Raw genomic sequence first — 22,983 nt, forward strand, 5'->3', positions numbered from 1 at the left:
TGTGCGAGAAAAAATGCAGAGAGGGTGCAACAAAAGTTGCATCTAAAATCACGTGTAAATGGGCTTTAACAATTCAACTGTTTGGTGCGATTCAAAGTCAGCATATTAGGAAAACTGCAGAATACTGTATAATCTTACCCCTCTGGAACTTGTACTTTCTTTTGTGCTTTAGGTGCCACTGGGTTCAATTCACCTCGAAACAGTGATGATATCTCTTCTGTGCAATCAACACCTGATAACCACAAATTTTTATTGTCATTAAAATGTATTTTAAGTTTTTTGGTTCAGTATTTCATGCATGGTTAAATTCTCACTATTAACCCCAACCCCCTCCCCTGCCCCACCAACAGCAACCTTAGGGAATTTTTCAAGCAGTCCAGTCCTGATGGTAGAGAGAGGAGCAAGTTGGGTAACAGTGGGAATTGAACCACGCATTAATCAGATCACCTCAATCACATGATGGTACATCACAAAAGTGTGAAAATTTCTCTCTTCACAAACAATATTTACGAAGTTGACAATGTATACTGAGGTGCAGTGGTGTATATTTTCTGGTTCAAATTTATCCTTGGTTTAAATTTTATCTTTCTATTATTCTTGGGTGTGTAATGTATGATAATGAGTTTGAAACAATGGAAAATAAACATATACTATCCAAATGGCATTACTTCATACCCAGGGAAGTTTATTCATATTTTTTTTTCCAGTCAGCTCTTCAGCCTGGCTAGAATCATGGAAAGGTGGGACCAAGATGACACCCCAGGCTGGTGATTGTCTTATTCTTCTCTCAAATTATTAACACTGAAAATGCAAGTTGAATGTTGGACACTGAATGAATTTGTTACCTTTTCCTTGTAACTTGAGAACATACTTGATGAGCTGTAAGATACAGCTGGCCTGCAAAGGGAGCCAAAAAAAAAAAAAAAAAAAACATGAGAAAAAATATCAAGAAAATATTGTTATCAATTTTAATCAGCATTAAAAAGAAATCATCCACTCAACAATAATGCTTTCAGAGGAACAAACAACAAACATGGGAAAAATCTAAAACATAAAATGACTCAATGTCCTTTCTAAAACCATTGTCATTGACCATCAGAAAACTTTATGTCCAAAATAAAGGACCTCATTGGGGACAAAACAGTTATGTTAAGTTTGTTTACATGATAGGGAAGTAAATTTTGTGCTTCAAATTTTTGTAGTATCCTAATATTATTTTAACATTTTTTTCTAAATCCTAATGAACAAAAAATTATGCACCAAAATAAACTTCTTTTATACACTCTTTGTCAATGTTCATCTCAGTTACAGAGTTTTATGCTTACTAACAAGTTCATTGCTAATTTCACTACAATGAGACAACCATGATTACAGATTTGCAACATGCAAATATTACATCTTGTGAGGGTCACATTAACTCTTGAAATGATTGACAGCTGCCACTCACCCTTTCCTGCACCTCGAGATCTGCACTTTGTACAAACACAGGCAACTTCTCCACAAGCATCTCACTAACTGATTTAGTGTCAGTATCCTCTTCCTTGAAAACAAAACAAAGATTCCCTTTATAAACTACACTTTTGCTTCCTTAGAAAATTGAATGAATTATTTTTTCCAGTGCCAAATTGAGGACTTCTGTCCTCATACAAGTAGTTTCTCAGACTTGCTAGCTATGTGAGGGAAATTTGGTTTGCTAAGGTCAAACAAAAATCTTTGACCTCAGCAGGATTTGAACCCATAACCCCTCAATCATTTTCCTTCCTCACTTGTTGGTAATGGGGGTTGGGACTTGAGAAGTTCCTTGTTAACTCATATCACGTTTTGGTAACTTTCTGATGGCTTTTGCCTTTTCTGTCCAGTGAAATTGCAGGAAAGTCTACAAGGTAATACTGCTAAGGTTCATGTTTACCCTGAAATCTATACCTCCTACAGCCCTAGCAGAAAGGAAGTTATTAGAATGCGAGCAGTTGCTTTTTCTATTAATTTGCTTAGAGTTGGTTGGATTTACAAATCCTAACATCCCAATCCAAAATGGGGAGGGGCTTATTGAAGTGTGAGAAGGGAGAGGGTTAACAGAAGGGCGCTTACTTAAAACTATAAAGTCTATATCTAAAAATACTTATATAGCGCATTATCCAAAAAATGTTTTAATGTACTTTACAGTGTAAAATCAGTTGAAGGCTTTCCCAAATAAAAAAGTCTTCACTTTAACTTTAACTTTAAAGGAAGAGAGACTTGTTGTAGACTGAATGACCAAAGGAAGGGCGCTCCATAATTTACATGTAGGAGAGGCAAACATAAATGTGCGATAGCCAGCTGGTCTGCCTCCTGCCAGTTGGGATTTTAAACCATGTTACTTCCAATTTAAAAATTGTTTCTTTGTGAAGTTTAATGCTCGGCCCCACTAGCACTTGTGCTATTAACACTGCCGAGGGTAAATAAAGGTTAGTTATTTTTATTTATTTATTTTTATCACCAAGAGTTTTATACGACTTTGTTTGGGGATAGCGAGGTAAAATTCCATTGTCAGTGCTGAGAAGGTTGAAGTGAGATCACTTATGTATGGAGCTTTTACAGTATTATATGTAGTTCACACTTGACACATACCTCCTCTTTTTGATTGGCCAATATCTTAGCATATAACTTGGCAATGCTCTGGACATAAACAGCCTGGATGTGGCCTGGTAGGGACGTTGCTTTAGGTTGCAGCATGGCTTCTAATGTGACATTGATATCTGGTAAATGTCTGGTGAACAACAAAGTAAATACAATATTCATAAACAGGTAAGTGCTCAGTGTTACCTAGCTTTGCAGAATGCGTTGCTGCCATCTTGGATTATAACAAGAAGACTGGGCGAGTAGAAAATCTGCTCGAGAGGGTGAGCATCTGGTAGGAAAAAAGGGAAGGGAGGGGAAGGGTAATCCAAGATGGTAGTCATATGTACGACTGTTAATGGAGCAGTCAGCCATAACAAAAGAAACAAAATCCTGCACAACAGGCTTGCGGAAAATCAGCAGTGACAGCTCTGTAACACATATTGGCTACAGTTGTGTAATTATTGTTTGTGGCAGACAAAATTAAAACAAGTTGTAAAAGTAACAAGGCCTTCACCTCCAGCTTTTGCAGCCTGTTAAAATAGCTACTTTTAGGCAGAGAGACTCAGGGGGAATTTATTTATTTATTTATTTATATATTTATTTATTTATACACTGAGGGACAAAACCCATGGAGAATCAACAATAGGACACAAGGTCCCTTACAAGGATCAAGCTCCAACAGTCAGTGGACGTAACAGAATCTACCACATGGAGAAAGATGTCAACTGAATTGTCCTGGTTTTACCATTTGGAAGGTTGTTTTTTTTTTTAAGCATTTTATACTGCCTTACTCCCACTCCCCCTACAAAAAATGCAAAATATTTAATTGGCCTGGTATTGGTGAAAATTTTAAACATTAAGCTTACTCTGAAAATTCCCCTGCGATCCAAGCAGCGGCAAAAAGAACTTCGCAAACTCTGTTCTTCTCCATTTGTCCGGACAACAACTCACTGCTGTCCAGCAATAAAGACTGAAACAAGGAAACCAAATGACTTATTATGTCTGCATAATTATATCCATGTAAACTTAACCCTTTCACTCCCATGATCTGAATGTTTATTCTCCCGACTAAGTTGACTGACTGACTGACTGACTGACTGACTGACTAAGTTGACTGACTGACTGACTGACTGACTGACTAAATGACTGACTGACTGACTAAATGACTGACTGACTAAGTTGACTGACTGACTGAATGACTGATTGACTGAGTTGACTGACTGACTGACTGACTAAGTTGACTGACTGACTGACTGACTAAGTTGACTGACTGACTGACTGACTGACTGACTGACTGCATGACTGACTGACTGACTAAATGACTGACTGACTGACTGACTGACTAAGTTGACTGACTGACTGACTGACTAAGTTGACTGACTGACTGACTGACTGACTGACTAAGTTGACTGACTGACTGACTAAATGACTGACTGACTGACTGACTGCCTGCAATACATTTCTCTTTAAAAGAACTCACTCTAGATCTCCCTATTGTAAGGTGATGCTGGTAACTACAGTACTGAGGTTAAGGGTTAAATGAAACAAAACTGATGAGATACAAGCCATAGGGTGTTTTGCAATCAAGATGATCAAAAAACAAACATCCCACACGGATTAATTAACAATGACCAGAGAACATTTTTTTTTTTAATTTTAATCATCATGAATCCTGGTTATGGCTCTTCAAGTTTGTTATGATAATTACCATATAGTTGATCACAATGGCGACTTTGGAAATCATCTTTAAAAATGTGATCCACGACAGCCGCATTGAAAGTGGCAAAGTACACAAGGTAAAGTTTAAATGTAAATAAATGCATGTATGATAACATAAAGGTTAAAGAGCCTCTTTCTTCAAGGTGGTAGTTCGGCCATCTGATGGTAGACTTACCAAACACTGCACCGCATAAGGTCGGATGGCCTTGACTCTGATAGTAACATCCATCATTTGTGTAGCCAACAGTTTACCATGCCTTGTTCCCTCAACTCTTGTCAACTGTATCAGCACATCAATGTACCTGGTAGTGCGGCAACAAATAGAATCAAATTAGTTCTAAGCTTAGGATTGAAATGTTTCACATTAACAAAAATAGATTCCAGGTTGCCATGCATCTGTTCAGTAATAGATCACAGATGATATCAAAATGTGGTACAAAAAAGTGGCACATTTCGACATCTTCTGTAATCTACTACTGAATAGACGCAAGGCAACATGGAATCTATTTGTTTTATATAATGAAGCAAAAGTTGTTAATGATGACGTCATCTATGCGTCTGTCCTCCAATAGATTTAAACTAAGAACCAATCTAAATGCATGTAAGATTTAGTTTATTATATATACAAGATAACAACATGTACATGTAGCTCAGTTGATGACAGTATCTAGCTGGGCTTCAGGAAAAAAAAAGGGGAAAATATTCATACTTTTTTTCCATGACATCATAATACTGGCTCAGTTAACAGGTGACTGAAAAAGTCCTTGTTCCTATGCAAGGTCCTACAAGTTTCTATTTCAAAGGAGGAACAAGGACATCAAACAAACATCGTCCAAGACAATGCACTTTTTACGCACCATTCAAAATTTGTGACATAGTGATAGTCATTCAAGCTACAGATCTGAATAATTTTGCCAATGAGCTCATCACAGTATGCTGTGAACAAAACAAACAAAAAATAAAGTTAGAAATTTTCGTTTAATGAATCTCACCTTTCTATATAAGAGCAAAGTGAGATACAAATAAATTCTTACTCTGACTGTCAGCCTTGTCTATATGTACCATCAATTTCTTGATAATGTCCATTATATTCTTTTTAGAAACCTAGAAGAGAAATATGCGTTTAATGGTTGACAGTTTTACGAGCAACACTTTGCACAAACACCTAATTTTTTTAGCACTTTCCTGTAGATGCAATTATTGAATTATTGCTACCCTTCAACCCACCCGTAAGGATGGTATCTACTAATAGCAAAGTATTTTTGTGTAGTTTATCACTATGCAGGAAAAGCAGATCTTAGTTGCGGCTATTAAAATCCGAGAAGAAAATTGGGGGTAACCACGCATTGTTTAGAGATAACTTGTAAGCAACAATTATTCTAAAAAGCAGCAAAATACAAAGTAATGTATGACGCTTTTTTCCAAATTGACGCTTTATTATCTCTGAATTTAAATGCATGGTTAGCCCCAATTTTCTTTTTGGATACCAAAATCACTTACTAAGTCCTGCTTTCTCCGTATAGTTTTAAACTGGGCAAAAATATCCCTTTATTAGTAGGCACCACCCATAGGAAACCCGAGTATCTCGAGATGAGCAGAACGTATGCGCAGTAACAATAGTAGGCACCGTCCTTAATGAGGACATTTAAGCCAGTTGCATGATTAAGGCCCTCTCCACTATGATTAAACATCACCAGTGCAAACTCTTTATGGTTTACCCAATGGTACCAATTTTTATTCCAATGGAGAGACAATGTGCACCAAAATTTCTTGTCCAAGGAAATCACAACTTACCAGATATGAGCACACAAAGATGGACACCAAGCTTAAAGCAAGTGATTTATTATGAGCTATTTTACATATCTCTATGAAAAGCCAGAAGACAAAAGAAACATCAGTGGAAATATGAAAGTCTTGGTTTACACCAAAACAAACGTTGGTGCAGTGCCTATGGCTACTGATGGCCAGAATGGTATATGGACTGCAACTTGAACATGTCAGGCCACATTCTGCCATTTTCTTTACTTTTTTTTTTGGTAAAAAAAAAAAAAAAACTATCATGGTTTACACTCCCGTTGGCAAATCACTCGAGCCCTACACCCTCCAAAAATGGAGAGAACCCCATCCTTAACTAAGAAATTAGTTTGTAAGACGCCGCAGATTGCTTACCATTCCAACAATAAGATCCAGTGCTCTAAGTCTTATGGATTCATCTTTGTCATCTAAACACTGAAGAACTATGTCCCTGCAAAAAGTTACATCAAAGGTGAAAAGCGCGTTTTTGTTAAAACAGACAGATAAATGGGAAGAAGGAGAAACCTGCAGACAGACAGAAGAATACATGGGTGGTTGAGCAAGTGCGTGAATAGAAAGTGAGAGAATTAATGAAGAACAGATGGATACTTGGATGAATGAATGGGATTGATTGACCCGATTGTTCAACATCTGTGCATGGCTACACTGTTGCTATTTGCTTTGATCACCAGCATACAGTCTAGATTTACAACCATTTTGTATCACTAACTACATGTAGGTACAAGTAGCCAAATTCCACTGCAGCACCTACCTTTCCAACAGAAACTTGTTTGTAAATGATTAACTAAGAGAACAACCTTCCTTGAATCAACAATTACACCATGTACTGTAAATCTAAAGTTATCCTTATAACAAGATGCCCCTCTAATGGCACTACACGGAATGCTTAATGTAGCCCCAATTATTCCCCATTGTATGTTTCGCAGATATTTAAAAAATATCCTCCCTTGGCCATTGAAATAATTGTCTGAATGGTTTTATTCAGATTTATTGCGTGATACTTATCGTTGTGTTACTAGGAATCATACCAGAAATAACTATGCAATAACGTCATGACCCCGCTGAACTGGTCTGGCCTCCTCTAGCTCTAATCCTTCTCATTGATCATTCGATCTGTTTTTTAAAGCGGATTTTCTTTGCTGTGAACTCTCCCAATTTCCGCCGTTTCAACGGCCGAGTACTACCTAGAAGTTATTATTTCGATTTACTGCTTGAAAAAGGTTGGTTTTCTCTCTGAAAACGGCAGATCCGGAGTCTTAAATTCAGACATGTGGCCGCCATTGAACGAAAACAATTTTTCCAAATGATGATTTGCTTTGACGTCACACAAGTAGAGATGAGTGGGTCCCCTCCCTCGTGATATACGCGCAGATAATGGAGTTTGATTGGGCCGCTTTTGTTCAAGACAATCAAAACAATAGATCCCTTCTGGGAGAGGGAAGAATTTAATCTAGTTTTAATGAATAAATCAAATGATGATTTGACGTCACACAGAAGTGATGAGTGGGTCCCCTCTCTCGTGATATGTGCCTGAAAAATAGATTTTGATTGGGCCGCTTCTGTTGAAGACAATCAGAACAATATATCCTTACTAGGGGAGGACAGAGTTTAATGCATAAATTAATGTGCACATTCATGACACCGATGAAGAAAAAGATACCCGACCGAAACCTAGACACGTCATGCCCTGCGGGCATTCCGTGTAATTATTCTCACATTGTCATGTTTCATGTCCAATTTGTTGTCTTTAGCATTGTTGTTATTAGCATTTTTGTCTACTTATTATAAATTCAACTTCCAACGCTAACTGAAGATGACAGAAGTCTCTGTCGAAACATGTTTTGTAAACTTAAAGGTTTTGTCGTTTTCTTTAAACTTTTGACTTGCCTGCTACTATCAAGACCCTTTGATTAACTAATTACTGACCGATTAATTAACCATTATTGATAATCAACAAAAAGGATACAATACTCTTGAATGGATCTCAACTCATTACTGACCAGTGAACATGGCATACTTACTTGTGCCCCTGCACAACTTTGGGATTTACAGTCAGAATCCTGGACATGGCAAGCAAACCAAGATACTTCACTGCAGGTTAAAATTGGAAAAAAAGTCAAACCCCTGAAAACCAATATTGTAAATAAACATGCAAACTAACGACACAAAATTCATTAAAAGTCTCTTTTACGGAAACACAGAAGATGTCTTACAGTTCTGGTCAGAGTCTTCAATCAAAATCCGTAGCTTGCTAACACAAAGCTAAAGGAGAAAAAACAAAAACAAATGACATAATAAGAAACACTTATTATTGTCTTTGAAATAGTTTACTTAGGCTATGTTCACACTTGGTTCCTGAGCATGGTGCCCGAGTACGATTCTTGCCAGAATTCAGGCGCAGTGTCCGTGCCCGAGTACAAGGTCGAGACCTTGTATTTGGGCACTGAAGAAGGCACCGTTTTCCTGTGTGCACACGTTTGTATTTTGTGCCAGTGCCCAGGCACTAGTGCTTGGGCACAAGTGTGAACATAACCTAAGGCTCCCTTCAGACTAGGTACCCAGGTCCAGTTCTAGAGCACATGCACCTAGTCTGGACACAGTATTTGTTTGGTGCCAGGGCAAAGATCTCAGCACCATACTCAAGCACATGCACCACCTCAAAGGACAGTATTCACCATGTCTCACCATGTGATACTGTAAACAAAATAGTGGGTGCAAAATTGACAAATGTCTCTAACTGGTCCCATGATAAAAAATAATCGCCTCCAGCCCGCTTACAGCACATCAATCGCTTGCGCCAACAAAGCAACAACAATAAAGTGCTTCAATTATACCAACACATTACTTGTATCGGCTTGAACAGCGAGCTGCTAATGCGACACTTTGCTGACTTCATTGTTCAATGAAGCAAAACGTTTCTTTTGTTTCTCATTCAACAAAAGATCTCCAAAAGATGCCAATAGGAAAACTTAGTTTTTTGCATACGTTACTTCTCGAAAATGAAGAGCAAACCATCGGGAAAAAATATAGGGCAATGTTTGTTGACTAAAACGAAGCCCACATGCAAAAATTGAGACAAATCCGGGAAAAAAAACGGCCCAACATTCGACATACAGTGTAAGGCAGTTATGCATCCAGCCCCTCAATTGCTACTTGGGTACCAAAAAGTGAGAGTTTGAACAATGCCCTTTTCAGTGCCCACGCACAGGCCATGGCATGGGCACCTAGTCTGAAGAGGGCCTAAGTTAGTTTATAAAGCAGGAATCCTGCAAAATTGTCATCAGTTGTAACCTACCTGAATGGAAGCTGTATGATGAGGCAACCCTAGAAAGATGACAAAAAGAATTTACAAATCAAACAAATTCAGTGTTAACTAGCTACATGACTTTGTCATAAGTTGCTCCTATGGTAGACTAAATTAATGGTGGGACAACATCAGGTTTGAATTTCTGCAAGTTCCCAAAACAATTCAAATTACCACAATCAAAAAAGCCATCTGACCCTAACTGTTTAAAGAGCACATGACTTTTTCCAGTGGATAAATTGCTATCCAGTGGATAAAACACATAATATGTTTTAGCTGCCAGATAGAGACTTATCCGCTCTTTGATCAACTGGGGCCTGAATGTCAAACCTCAAGGTACATGTAATAGTCCAGATGGACTTAACTTTCTTTGATGAAATTTGGTGCAATGCACTAGTACAAATTCTATGAGACTATTGTATTTCTATTTTAAATTATCCTGTGATACTGCACCCCAGAACAATTCCTACCATTGCATCACATGAACACATAGCTCCTCTCCCTCGCCACACCTAAGACTGTCCTTGCTGCTGAGATAACAGCTCTTACCTGACACTACAGTGTTGATACATTCATATAATAAGGACATGGCTGATGTGCTGCAACACAAATAAATGACATTTGTTAAATACAATGAAGGTACATATAATAGACAGACAAAGACCTTTGGTTTCTTCTGTATCTTGTTATTTTTGAAACAATGTCAACTCAATTTTTTGGCCTTGGTTTTCTTAAAAATGAAGCACAAACCAGTGGATCTTGAGACAATGCTCGGTAAATTAACCGGAGGTTACATGTAAAATTTCATGTCTTTTCAGGCAAAAACAAATTTATCCAACAATGTGCATATGACCATCTGGCAACAAGCCCTTCAACTACAGTAAAACAGATGGACACTGCAATCAGAGAACATCCAGAGTGGCTCTTCTATCCACTCTGTCAAGATCAAATTAAAAATTATTGTTTGTTATGGATGGACAAAAACTGGAGTTCCCAGGGAAAAAACAATTTAGCGGGGGGGGGGGGGGGGGAAGAGAGTCAACAACAGACTCAGTGCACATGATGATTAGGCCTCAAAAATGAGCCACTCACTTGACTCAGTTTTTGACAGAAATTTCTACCAGACAATTTGAAAAATTAAGTGTAAAAATATTACCTGTGGATGAGGTTGGTCAAGGGTTCCAACAGTTTCTTCCCTAACCTTGGCTCAAGAGGACAAAGGGCTCCAAACTACAACAATCAATCAATCAACCAAAGCATGAGATTAAATGAAAACTCTCTATTTTATCAGTTGGTAACATGGGTGTACTTTGCAAGCATTGCGGGCCTGCTTTCCCATAATTCTCCTGTAACGAATTTTTTTACTTGCCATGTGCTCTATCAGAAAGTTTATATCAGAGGTTATATTTATTGGTGCATTTTGTTTCTTTTACCGGGAAACTCTTACTGTATGAGGTAACCAGCTTGTATTTTTGTTTATTTGCATTTATTTCGTTTATTTCGCTTCATTTCGTTTCGGTATCACTTTAGTTACCGCTATTTTTGTTTTTATTTTAGAACCGCGCGCTTGTGTATGTTAATAAAACTCGTGTGTATCTCATCAGTAAAGGATTAAATCTTCAATAGGCTAATTGGAACTTATACAATGGGCATGTGTAGGAAAAACCCACCGCCTATGCTTTTGCAAGTATTTTTGCACTGCTTATTAAAGATAATAATTTCAGAAAATTCATACAAGTTACAATGTATACTCTACCTGATCTATTAAGGAAGTAATACACTATAGGTTAAGCCTTTCAATTTCAGGAACACACAATTTGAAAACTTATAAAAAATATGGAATATAAAAATATAGAACCACCTTGCAAAGCACAATAAACAGCACCACTGCAAAGAACTACTCAGGGGCTTTCATTTGAATGGTCACATGTTAGGATTGCATCCAGAGGCTCAAAATTAAGTTAGAACCACTTTTTTGTTTCAATAGACACTTAAAGGGTTTTACATACATAATCAAAATTTAGAACCACATCCTGCCAGGAGTGAAAGAGTTATTGTATCAATCTTTTCTTACCAGTTTGATGATTTTGATTAACATCCAGTTGTTTGTGGAGCTTGTCATAAGTTTGAAAAACAGTGGTGCAAGTGATAAATAGTTCTTTGGATTTTTGCGAGCCAACTCACAAATCACATTCACTGCTGCTGACTGGACACCTGGGATGAAGACACAACAAGACAATTATATATACAATGTAAATACTACTGTCATGTATAATAAGGTCACCAAGGGGCCAAAAAAATTTGGCCATATTAACGGGTGACCGTATTAACAAGGGTGTTTTTAAAAGACAATGTATGGTCGTTTTGCTGAGCGGCCAAAAATAAAAGTGGCCGTAATAACGAGGTGGACGTAATAATGGGGTGGCCGTAAGGCAGGGTTCCACTGTACTATTTAAATAAAATTCTTTTCACTACCAAGGACACGCCAGGGGACCATCGAGATCCAGTGCCAGAGCCCCGCTCTCAATCAAGACAGATGTCTTTTTGGACTATTTGTCACATGACTCACTCCACCTTAAGTCATGTTACAAAAATTAACATCTCACTACTGGATAAAGATTCTGCAAAGGAGTCGAAAGCTTGTCTGCTTAAATGTATTTTTGGATCCTGAAAGTTAACCCTTCCACTCCCATGGGAAATGTCGTATTTTTGTAAAACGGCAACTGTGAACCTCTACACCAACTGTAAAGCCGCCGTTACACGTTGAAACTTTTAGCTGAAACTTGTGTGCAATGGCGCTGCCAAATAAGTTTTGGCAGGCGTTGCGCCGTGTAACATGGTCGGTTTCGTGAAACTTTTTCGAACTTCCGTTGCGAGACAAGTTTCACGAAAAGTAGAACCGCTTTCTACTTCTGCAACGGCTTGCAACGGTCTCAGTGGTGAAAAAGCAAGAGTTTCACAGTGTAACACCATTTCGTGAAACTGGTCTCGTTCGCCGTTGCACACAAGTTTCAGCTAAAAGTTTCAACGTGTAATGGCGGCTTAATACACCAATTAAAAGGTTTTATCTGGGGTATTGTATAAATCATTCCAGCTAAAACAAAGAACGTAACAGAAAAGAATGAAAAGTGTTTAAAACGAGAAAATAAAAACCTTAAAATACATCTCACTTCTTGTATACACTGGGTATACCCCTAAACTATAGATTAATTTGCATATCTCAGCATATATTTTCTTGTCAAATGGTGACTTGGTCTTAAAAGTGTAAGAGGAAAAAGTTACAAAAAATGGAGGGGTGGTTAATCATGTCTTATGTAGGAGGGGGGTAAGATTTTATGCTTCCATTGTGCAGATCTCTCCAAGATCTGTTTGGTGTCCAAATTTGATACAAATTGACCCAATATTGAACACGTAATGACTTCTTGTGCCATATGGCACTCTTGGGAGTGAGAGGGTTAAATGTATTTTTGGATCCTGAAAGTAAACTTGTTTTCTACACTTGAAATGACAGGATCAGGAAACTATTTATTTTCTCAAGGACACATCAGTTTGCGAAGAAGCAAAGACTTTGAAAAACATTTGACTATAAAAAAATTGCGATAAAACGTTTCGTAAAAACATTATAAAAAGGTTAAAAAACACGACGTTTCGATGTACATTACATCATTATCAAGTGAAATTAAAAATGCAAGATTGCGGCTATAAATACAAAAATGGACAATAGATATTAATTAAAATAGTAGCATTGAAGAATGCTACCGGTTAAACAAAAAGTTTCGCACGTATAGAGTCCGTTTGAGTGTTCAAGCAAGGCTTAAGTTTCTTGATGTACAGCATTTCAAATACCAAACAATCGAATTTGCTCTGACACTTTCTCAAGATGTTAAAATGGCCTTGATTCAATAGGTGTTTGCTCCCGTGAGCTTCAAGAAAATGTTTGCCAATTGCCGAGTTCTTGTGCTCAGCAACGCGTTGAAAAAGGTGTCTGGCTGTATAGCCGACATAATCTGCATCGCACAGATCACATGCAAAATAGTAAACAACGCATTGCTGATTCACAATCGACGGCTTAACTTCCCTAGGCTTAAGATCATGTTCTAATTTCCTACTAACAAAAACTGGCTGCAATATGGGGCCAATCTTATTACTTAGGTCGTTAAATTGCCTGCGAACCGCATTGGCAGCTACTTGATCCTTAAAAGGAAGGATAATTCTGATCTTACGACCGCCTTCAGGCTTCTCTTCCGCTGCCTGTTCCGATACATTACGAAGAAAATTACTAATGATGGAATCTATGAGAGCCCTAGGATAATCTAGGCGACTGAAAATTGAGCGCAATTTGTTACATTCTAAATTGAAAGCTTCTGTTGTGGAACATAGAGCGTACGCGCGATGTAACATTGTTTTCACTAAAGACACCTTGTATCGTTTGTCGGTATGGCTATGGTAATGCAAGAGTAAGCCACTGTTCGTTTGTTTTCTGTAAACTTGAGTTTCAAGTTTAGTCCCACACTTGATGATTTCAATGCCAATAAAAGGAATCCTACCACTGACAGGGAGTTCCATTGTAAATTTCATGCTGGGATGGAGACCATTCAGAGTATTGAGAAACTCAGAGGCAGCGTCACCACTAGGCATTTTAGCCAGGGTATCATCCACGTAACGTTTGTACAGGTCAGGCATCAGACCATCACGGGAGAGCTTCTCTTCCAGGTGACACATAAAAACATTAGCCATCAGAGGACCAAGAGGGGAGCCCATGGCCACCCCATCAGTCTGTTCGTACAAAAGACCATTGAACTGGAAAAGCTGGTTGGTTGTAGCAATTTCCAGTAATTTGGCAAGCTGATCCTTCTGCAAGTTAAGGCCGTAGGTCTTGTTGAACCAATCGTTGGTGAACGCTTTGTGGACTAGGATGTTAATCGTCTCACTCAAAGGTACGTTGGTGAAAAGTGATGTCACATCATAGGAGACTAAGATGTCATCCTCATTCACGGAAATGGTACGGATTTCATCAGCAAAAGCAAAGGCATCAGTGATTGTGTAGTCATTGATGGAGAGTGGCTTAAGTTTCTCTTCGAGCCATTTGGCGAGATTGTAATTGTAGGCGCCAGTTGCTGATAAAATGGGTCTCTTACTCAGTGTGGCTTTATGGGTCTTCGGAAGGCCATACAAGTGTGACAATCTGGAACTCTTCGGAGAAAGCGAGTTAGCGATCTCTTCAGGTAGAATTTGACGTAAGGCTGTGCGCAACTCTTTTTCTTTCTGTAAGAGCGGGTGGAAATGTTGAGCTGGACGTCCACGCCTCTTTGGTCGCTTTTCATCAACATGTACGAACTTAGAAGTGTTATCGATTGAAGCAGCGCTTAGAAGACGGATGTATTCGGTCTTGTCCATTACCACTACGCCAGAACCTTTATCAGGCTTGGTGATTATGATGTCGTCACGTTTCTTCAAGCGATTAAGAGCATTCAAAAGAGCCTTTGGTGGTTTGGGGCTTTAGTAGGAAATTAGAACATGATCTTAAGCCTAGGGAAGTTAAGCCGTCGATTGTGAATCAGCAATGCGTTGTTTACTATTTTGCATGTGATCTGTGCGATGCAGATTATGTCGGCTATACAGCCAGACACCTTTTTCAACGCGTTGCTGAGCACAAGAACTCGGCAATTGGCAAACATTTTCTTGAAGCTCACGGGAGCAAACACCTATTGAATCAAGGCCATTTTAACATCTTGAGAAAGTGTCAGAGCAAATTCGATTGTTTGGTATTTGAAATGCTGTACATCAAGAAACTTAAGCCTTGCTTGAACACTCAAACGGACTCTATACGTGCGAAACTTTTTGTTTAACCGGTAGCATTCTTCAATGCTACTATTTTAATTAATATCTATTGTCCATTTTTGTATTTATAGCCGCAATCTTGCATTTTTAATTTCACTTGATAATGATGTAATGTACATCGAAACGTCGTGTTTTTTAACATCAGTTTGAAACTGAAAAAATTGCCAAATCCCATTTTGACAAAATAAGTAATAAATTAAGTGTTTTCACTTGAATAGTCCTTAACTAGGAGTTGTTGATTTGTTCCAGACTGTCAAGCTTCTCAGAACACAGAGACCGAACATGATTCAAAATCAGGTATGGACGCTGTGGAACATGTTAGATTAGGATTTAATCCATAAAATCAAAAGTTAGAATCACCTTCTACAGTATAATGATTATCAGTACCCAGAAAGTAGTGCTCGGTAGCTTTCATTTGAATGGTCACACTTTAGGATTTTACACTCAGACTCCAAAGTTAGAAGATCCTTGTACAGCATAATAAACAAAACCACAGGAAAGTACTCCTCAGTAGCTTTTATTTGGATGGTCACACTTTAGGATTTCATCCACAGACACAAAAGTTAGAACCATCTTGTACAGTATAATAAATGACACCACAGGAGAGCAGCACTGAGCAACTTTCATTACTTTGATTAGCTGCAACAGCGTGACTGCATGAACCACACACAATAAGAAATATTTCTGGAATGTTTATTGTTCCATGACCAATTAGATGCAAGATCAAACAGCAAGATTAAAAACCACAAACCATTCCAGTCTGTAGTTTATTCATCTCATATTTGATTGCTTCTGCTTCTTTTTCCCTGGACAATAAACATTCCAGGAAAGCTTTTAGTGTTAAAAATTTTCCTAGTCATAATGTAAAGATGTCATTAGCAGCCTCAAAAAAGAACCAAATAAAATTATTCAATGTTTGACTCAAGGAGTAAATTCTTTTAGTGAACACTTTACCCTTAAGCCAGAACCATGATCAGCATCAAATTTCTCCTTACTTGTCCTTATTCAACCCCTGAGGTCATGAGAAGCCAGGATATGATCACCCAAGATGAATTTTCTTGATATTTTTACAAGTCCTCCCAGTACTTTTATAAGACAAGTATGGGAACAAGATAGGAGAATTTGTTCTTTGATACTAGGGTTAAAGGTTACTTATCATTTTAAAAGGGGCAATAATTTGATGAGGATTTTCCTGATATTTTTTATCTCAAACTTGCTAAGCATCTTACTATCTATAGTAAGTACTATACTCTGCTCATGTTATTATTTCCAAGACACTAAGGGGAGTATGGGTGGCTTATATTTTGAATTTTTATTTAAGATACTGTATTTCAAGACACCAATGATAAACGATTCTCACCAGGCTCTGCGTCTTCGAGTTTTTCCTTTAGTCTTGGAAATGCAGGTCTTAGAGCTTCAGGAAACTACAAAAAAACAAAAATAACAAAGTGACACTGTGAAATGCTTCCAAAGTGACCATAACTGGCCAGAGAAAATGTGGTAGCTTGAGGCAATGGGTTACACCTTTTATGATAATCCAGGAAAGTAATGTTACCTTGAGAAATATTTTATACATCAGTAAGACAGCTTTTTTTCTGATGTAAGGTTTGGTTGACACAAGCTGAAGAACAAAAAAAATACAAAATAAAAATAAAAAATAAAAACAGTCAGATATATCATATCTTTGATGTGTATATGTATGTTGCGGTCAAAATTTTTTGTTTGAAACATTTTCAAACCAGTTTCATTTTTACATGTATTTCCCTTTGTCTCAGATTATGGTAATGAATACTGCATAAACAAAAAATATAAAAATTAAACTGGTCTGAAAAATTTTAACCCCCCTCCCTCCACTCCCCCCCAAAAATTAAACTTATGAGCCATTAGTACATTAGTCACAAGTGTTAAAATGTTAATAGCAAGCATTAGAACGTTAGTAGCAAGTATTAGAATGACTTGAAAGACATTAGCAATCCATTAACCAACCGTTAGTTCTCTAACATTTAACAGATTATCGTAAGTGTGCGTTTTCCCATGGAAGGTCACAAACAATGTTGTCATTTAGATTTGCCAGCTTTATTTTTATTTGCCCATGTGTTCCAGACTATGTTAACAAATCTGAGACAAAGAAAAAAAAATAAATACACTGGCTTGAAAAATAATGTTCAAACTGGTCAAAAAACAAATTTAAACCAAATGTTCTAAATTATAAGGACCTTCACCGGTATAAAAATAATTAATAATTATCTTCTCCCTGAGAGAGGCTTTGAAGGGATAATGACAAAATAATATTAGAAACAAATACTGCAAATGAACATGAGAGATTAAGAATACCAACTGCTGGGAGGCAAACCAACTGGCTAATTACAAAGTGTGGCGGAGGATTTGAACAAGGGGCTACCATGAAACAAATCCATCTAGTGACCAGAGAGGGGATTTGAACCAGGACCTCCGGATTGCAAATTCATGCAACTTACCACTCAGCCACGCTCTCTCAACTCTGTGTATAACAACTTGCATTATGAAAAGCCACCATTATAAGAAGTTTGTTATCGATGATGCATACTGATGAGCAATGAAAGATTACTGCATCATTAACCTATTGATAGAACTTAACTATGAAGTTCAACTCACCAAACACATAACATCATTAGCCAAATCTCTTGCCAAGTCTGGTGTCACAAAACAGGCAAATCCAGATAACGACACCCCAGCATCATACACATTCATACTACACAAGTCCTGCAGATTCACAAACATGATGCTTGTTAAAAATACAGATGCTAAAAATATTGTCAAAAACTTGTCAAGTGGAATGGAATAGCAAAGGTGGGTTGGAACCAGTCCTTTAAATGAATTTAATATACTGACATTAAGCCCTGGTCAAAAGGCGCATGATAGTCAATGATATTTGATGATAGTCAAAACTATCATCCACTAATATCAACTATCAAACGGGTGGTCAAACGGCTCAAAGAAACTCGTGATAGCTGACGATAGTTTACCGTGAGCCTCTAGTGTCAGGCACCTGCCGAGTGTCAAATTTGCAAAAAAAAAAAACTTCGCAGGGATGAATTTTTTGCGGCGAAAGAAAGTAGCTGCCTGCTTCGTTTTCCTTCAGTTGTTGGCAGAAGTAACTGAAAATTAATCTTGAGAGTGCTGGTGGAGAAAACAGCTGACCGAAGAACTATCATCAACTATCAGGCGCGTGGTCAAACGGGAAAAACTATCATCAACTATCATGAAGAATTTGAACACGCTCAAAGTGAATGATAGTTGATGATAGTTGATGATAGCGCATGATAGCTGGTGGTCAAACGAGCACACATGCTTTAACTATCATCGACTCTCATCAACTATCATTAACTATCATGCGCCCTTTGACCAGGGCTTTAGGCATTATTCATTGCTGATTTTGTGATGTCATCGTCCACAATCTTGATTGCAACATCTTAATGTGGGATCATTCCTTGAGACTGTACCCATGAAATAATGAATAGTAAAGACAATACACCTGCAGTTACTTTGCAGAGATACTTCTTCGAGTGAAGTATCAATAATTTATTGTAGCACTTACACAAACAGCAAAAATTATTGACTTGGTACAAAACAAGAACATTAAAATACTTGTAATTACAACAATGTGTCATTGAAAAAACGTGTCCTTAAATAGCGTGTGGAATATAGATGCCAATTCTTGTTCCAAGTCGTTCTGTGAGTAGCATCCAAGGGTACCGTGACAAATCATATTCCTTATGGGTATCAACATTTTTCAGGGAAATACAAGTGTTGATGATATTGTGTGTTTGGTATTGATCAATATCAGCCCAAACTTAGTGCGCAGGCCCCAGTTGTTCAAAGAGCAGATGAGTTTATCTACTGAAAAATGACACTATCAAGTGGATAAAATGGATTGGTTGGAGTACATTTTATCTGCTGGATAGCATTATCCGCTCTTTGAATAACCCGGGCTAAAACTGTAAATAGAGAACAACCAACTAACCAAACAAACTAACAAACAAGCAAGAAGATTGAGGAACAGAGAACCGGTACCTTTCTAATCATGTTTGTTGTCAGCATTAGAATATCCAAGTCTTCATGAAATGATTGGGATGCTGCCAGATAACCAATTCTCTGCAAAAAGTGACAAAAGTACAAAGTTAGTTACTACTAAAAAATATAGACAGTACCCTCCCACTGTCAAGAATGCTGACCACCTTAAAGCTTTCATTATCGTAAGCAGACACTCCCTTCCTTTGAATACTGTTGTGCAGTAATTGACTATTGGCTAACATGAACTCTGGTGAGTAGCAATGGCAAATGGCCTCTCAAAAAATATTCCTTTTGAGCAAAATAATTTTAGTCCAAAATCTGTGTTATTGCAGTTTCCTGTCTTGTAATCTCCATTTCCTTTGCAAGACTAAGAAAGTCTTGGGCTTTCGAAAAAAATGTTTGTCTCGTAATCTTGCAAAGTAATAAATTTACCATTTACCATTTGTCACCTCCTGAAGTCAATTGTGCAGCAAGCAATTTCGCTGCTGAAATTTTATTATTTGTCGCAATGAACACTGGCCATTGCTGCCTTCTACAACAACACATTTATGTCTAATATTTAGTAAGAACAATGTTGACCCTGACCTTGAAAGTGAACTTTGATGAGCTCATCACTTCTATGATGTTAAAAGCGGCCCAGCTGATGTCGTAGCCCAACATTTGAAGCTGAAAATAAACAAACAAACAAACAACCAAGAAAATGCATCAGTGAAACAACTAGCCACAGCCTAGTAAAAAGTTCAGTTTCGGCTGGTAAGTTTTGCTCTTTTACAAGCCACTTTGGCTAGAAAGAACTGTAACGCACTGCAAGGTCAAACAAAAATGCAAGTTATTTACGCGAATCAAGAGTAGAGAAGGTAATTAAAACAAAGACTCTTAGCGGATTCCATAGACTTCACTATTTTAATAATTATTAAAACAATAAGTTGAAACAACTAAAAATGAAAGAAATGATACACTTTTCTGAGTCTTCCCATTCTGCAAGCAACAAATGGCAGAATGTGCTTCCCACCACATGTGAATGAAAAGTTTGTTTTGGGTAGTAAAATCAGACCTATACAAGCCACTGGGCTAGTGAGCTTAAAAGTTAGTCTCGAGCCCTGGACCTTCTCATTGTAATTGGGAATACATTTATAAGAGACCATTCTTTTGGAGTAAGGTGGACTGATGGGATTTTTTATGAGGCGGGAGGAGGGGGGGGGGGGTTAAGGAAAATTGAATTCTGTAGGGGGGAGGGTATCAGATGAAAATTATTTGAAATAAAAAAATTCCAACAACCTCCCCAACTCTTCTCTTGAAAAAAAAATGAGTGGTCCCTTGTGTTGAAATTACACACTGTGTTTTGTATTTATTGTACATTCAACAGCCATGCTGTTTCTATTACTACATAATGAAATTGTGTGGTGGTATTTCAACAAAATCCAGAAAACATCTGCCAAATAGAAAACAACCATATGGCAAAAAATTACACAGCTGTGACGTATAACAGAGGGATCACATCAAACATGTGGGTATTTACAAACTACCAAAGGAGTCTGTAATCTCTTGTTCAGATGAGGAGCTGGGATAAACTGGGGCCAATTTAGTAAAACTTGTTATGCACTTGTAGCTAACAAACAGCCCCCTTGTACCTCATTATACACAAATGCAAAAAATGTTCTCATAAACATTGTTAGAAGTCTTTAATGAGGATTACTGAGCTCGTTTTTGAAATCTTTATATTACAGACCTTTAGAATTGAGTAACAGTACGAGATTGAGTACGAGTACGACTTTTGAATTTCACTGCAATCAGTTCCAACTCTTGCTCTTTTTGATTATTTAAAGCATGCAAACTGGATTTGAAAAGTTGTACTTGTACTCAGTCTTGTACCCATACTCAACTCTGCAGGTCCCTGATGAGTTCTCTCTGGTTTTCACACGTAAAAACAAGGCCCAGTTTGTGAATTGCAGCTGCAAAAGTTTTATGAAATTGGCCCTGGATTAACACTAAGAAATGTTTATAAGACATTTTGGAAATTTATGTACATGGGTTGTATTTCTTTCACTTTCTTCAATTTCAAAATTTTAAGGGTGTCTGACTGAATAGACCTTATCACGGTTTTCTAGCTGTGCTAGAAAGCAACTAGTTGCATTTTGGCATTTTGCATACATTTGTCTGTATAGTGAGCCAGCCATGAACTGATATTAAAAATAGTTTGTGGGAAAAAAATACAGGGAAATGTATGGAAAGTTCAAAACACGCCTGGACGCTTTCTGGCACAGCTACATCCCTACAACTTTTTTTCTCAAAATCCTTTTCCAAGTGCCAAAAGTTTCAAATTCATGAATTTTTCAGAAGCGACGTTTTATGAAAATTATTTGACATCGCATTTCAATACAAACACTGTTATTTCAAGACACGTTTGCCTACCCATCAAGATGGCTTTCAAAACCGTGATAAGTTCTATATCACAATGTATCCCAATAGGTATCCCTAACTCTATTCTGAACGTTTATTGTAATTAAATTATATTAATTTTATTACTTACATAGGTGAGCTTGGCAACAGCATTTGCTTTCACTGTAGCATTTTCCTGTCTCAACTCCTGTTTTATCTCGTCTAGGCAGCCTGCAATGTATTTTGCCTGACACAGAAATGACACTTTCTTTAAGAATCAATTCAATTAAGCAAGGCACCCTCTTTTTAATACAATGTATCAATTTCATGCAACCGTATAAATTTAAATCTTTATTTAACTAAATGACACATGGCTAATAGAATAAATCTCGTATCAAATAAACTCATTTTACAAACTTAAAACAAATCGAATTTTTACGCCTTGCATTAAAAGAGTTCTATCTAACAGGAAAAACCAATTCAACACCGTAAGCCAACGAAATGTATAGAAGACTATGTTAATATGTGAATCAAAATGCATTTTCCAGTATAATAGACATCAACATAAACTGAATGAATAGATTATGCCACGTCGAGGGCACAATTATCACAACATGCTCATGTGAGGGCAAAACTAACTAACCTCATTGCTTTTGTTGTTCCGAATGCCCCGGACAAGATCCGTCAGGTTTTTCTCAAACATTTTGGTTGATAGCCCTTTCTAAATCCACACACAGGGCTGCAGTTCTGCTATTACAAGGAAAACTCTTTTATCTACGGCATTTTCCAAAACGAAAGTTGATCCTCCCCCACTAACATTCAAGATGGCGGCGTAAACTAGCTATGAATCCTGGGTAATGTTTTCTCGTGGAGGATGATTGATAATCAGGAAGGGAGGGGTGGCTTAGGAGAAACCGCTTACAGAATGCAATAAAAGCCAATGAGTCGAACATGTATTTAGGTGAATGTTTTATTACCACTCAGTGCGAAAGAATTAAAAATTGTGATGAGAATAGCAAATTGTTTCACTATTTTTGGAAGAAGTCAAAGAAAAAGAATTTCATAGCATCCTCTCTAGAGAATTTCTGTTTCCAAAGAGAAAGACAATCATTTCTGTTTCTCTGGAACGAAACTGAAGGTTTATCTTATGATACGTTAGCTTTCAAAATCGATTTGAGCTTCATAATTCCATAAATAAATTCCTAGAAACTATTTTGAGATTTTTTTAGGGGTGGGGAGGGCTGATTTGACCGTGAAAACGTCAAAAAGACTGA

General features: G+C 37.5%; 2 protein-coding genes across 2 annotated transcripts in view; both read right to left on the minus strand.

Annotated features, from left to right (window-relative positions):
- The window catches only part of LOC146463662 (AP-3 complex subunit delta-1-like), a 43,759-nt gene extending 21,197 nt beyond the window's left edge, over window positions 1-22,562 (minus strand). The window contains exons 1-22 of the mRNA XM_085084065.1: window positions 22,353-22,562; window positions 21,861-21,956; window positions 19,916-19,996; window positions 19,331-19,411; window positions 17,912-18,019; window positions 16,833-16,898; window positions 16,638-16,701; window positions 11,511-11,650; window positions 10,593-10,666; window positions 9,986-10,035; window positions 9,428-9,456; window positions 8,346-8,394; window positions 8,154-8,223; window positions 6,487-6,562; window positions 5,352-5,421; window positions 5,175-5,253; window positions 4,493-4,619; window positions 3,465-3,568; window positions 2,608-2,746; window positions 1,448-1,540; window positions 846-897; window positions 139-232 (exon numbers count right to left, since the gene is read on the minus strand). Coding sequence (XP_084940191.1) covers window positions 139-232; window positions 846-897; window positions 1,448-1,540; window positions 2,608-2,746; window positions 3,465-3,568; window positions 4,493-4,619; window positions 5,175-5,253; window positions 5,352-5,421; window positions 6,487-6,562; window positions 8,154-8,223; window positions 8,346-8,394; window positions 9,428-9,456; window positions 9,986-10,035; window positions 10,593-10,666; window positions 11,511-11,650; window positions 16,638-16,701; window positions 16,833-16,898; window positions 17,912-18,019; window positions 19,331-19,411; window positions 19,916-19,996; window positions 21,861-21,956; window positions 22,353-22,412 — 1,802 coding nt within the window. The 5' untranslated portion in view covers window positions 22,413-22,562. The remainder of the gene's footprint in view (window positions 1-138; window positions 233-845; window positions 898-1,447; window positions 1,541-2,607; window positions 2,747-3,464; window positions 3,569-4,492; window positions 4,620-5,174; window positions 5,254-5,351; window positions 5,422-6,486; window positions 6,563-8,153; window positions 8,224-8,345; window positions 8,395-9,427; window positions 9,457-9,985; window positions 10,036-10,592; window positions 10,667-11,510; window positions 11,651-16,637; window positions 16,702-16,832; window positions 16,899-17,911; window positions 18,020-19,330; window positions 19,412-19,915; window positions 19,997-21,860; window positions 21,957-22,352) is intronic.
- On the minus strand, window positions 13,024-14,923 carry LOC146463663 (uncharacterized). The gene has a single exon (XM_085084061.1). It carries the CDS (start codon window positions 14,831-14,833, stop codon window positions 13,199-13,201), a length of 1,635 nt encoding a protein of 544 aa, XP_084940187.1. The 5' UTR covers window positions 14,834-14,923; the 3' UTR covers window positions 13,024-13,198.
- Window positions 22,563-22,983: the final 421 nt, after the last annotated feature.

This window comes from Pavona decussata, unplaced genomic scaffold (genome assembly GCF_977016875.1).
Source record: "Pavona decussata unplaced genomic scaffold, jaPavDecu1.1 SCAFFOLD_175, whole genome shotgun sequence".
NCBI lineage: Eukaryota > Metazoa > Cnidaria > Anthozoa > Scleractinia > Agariciidae > Pavona > Pavona decussata.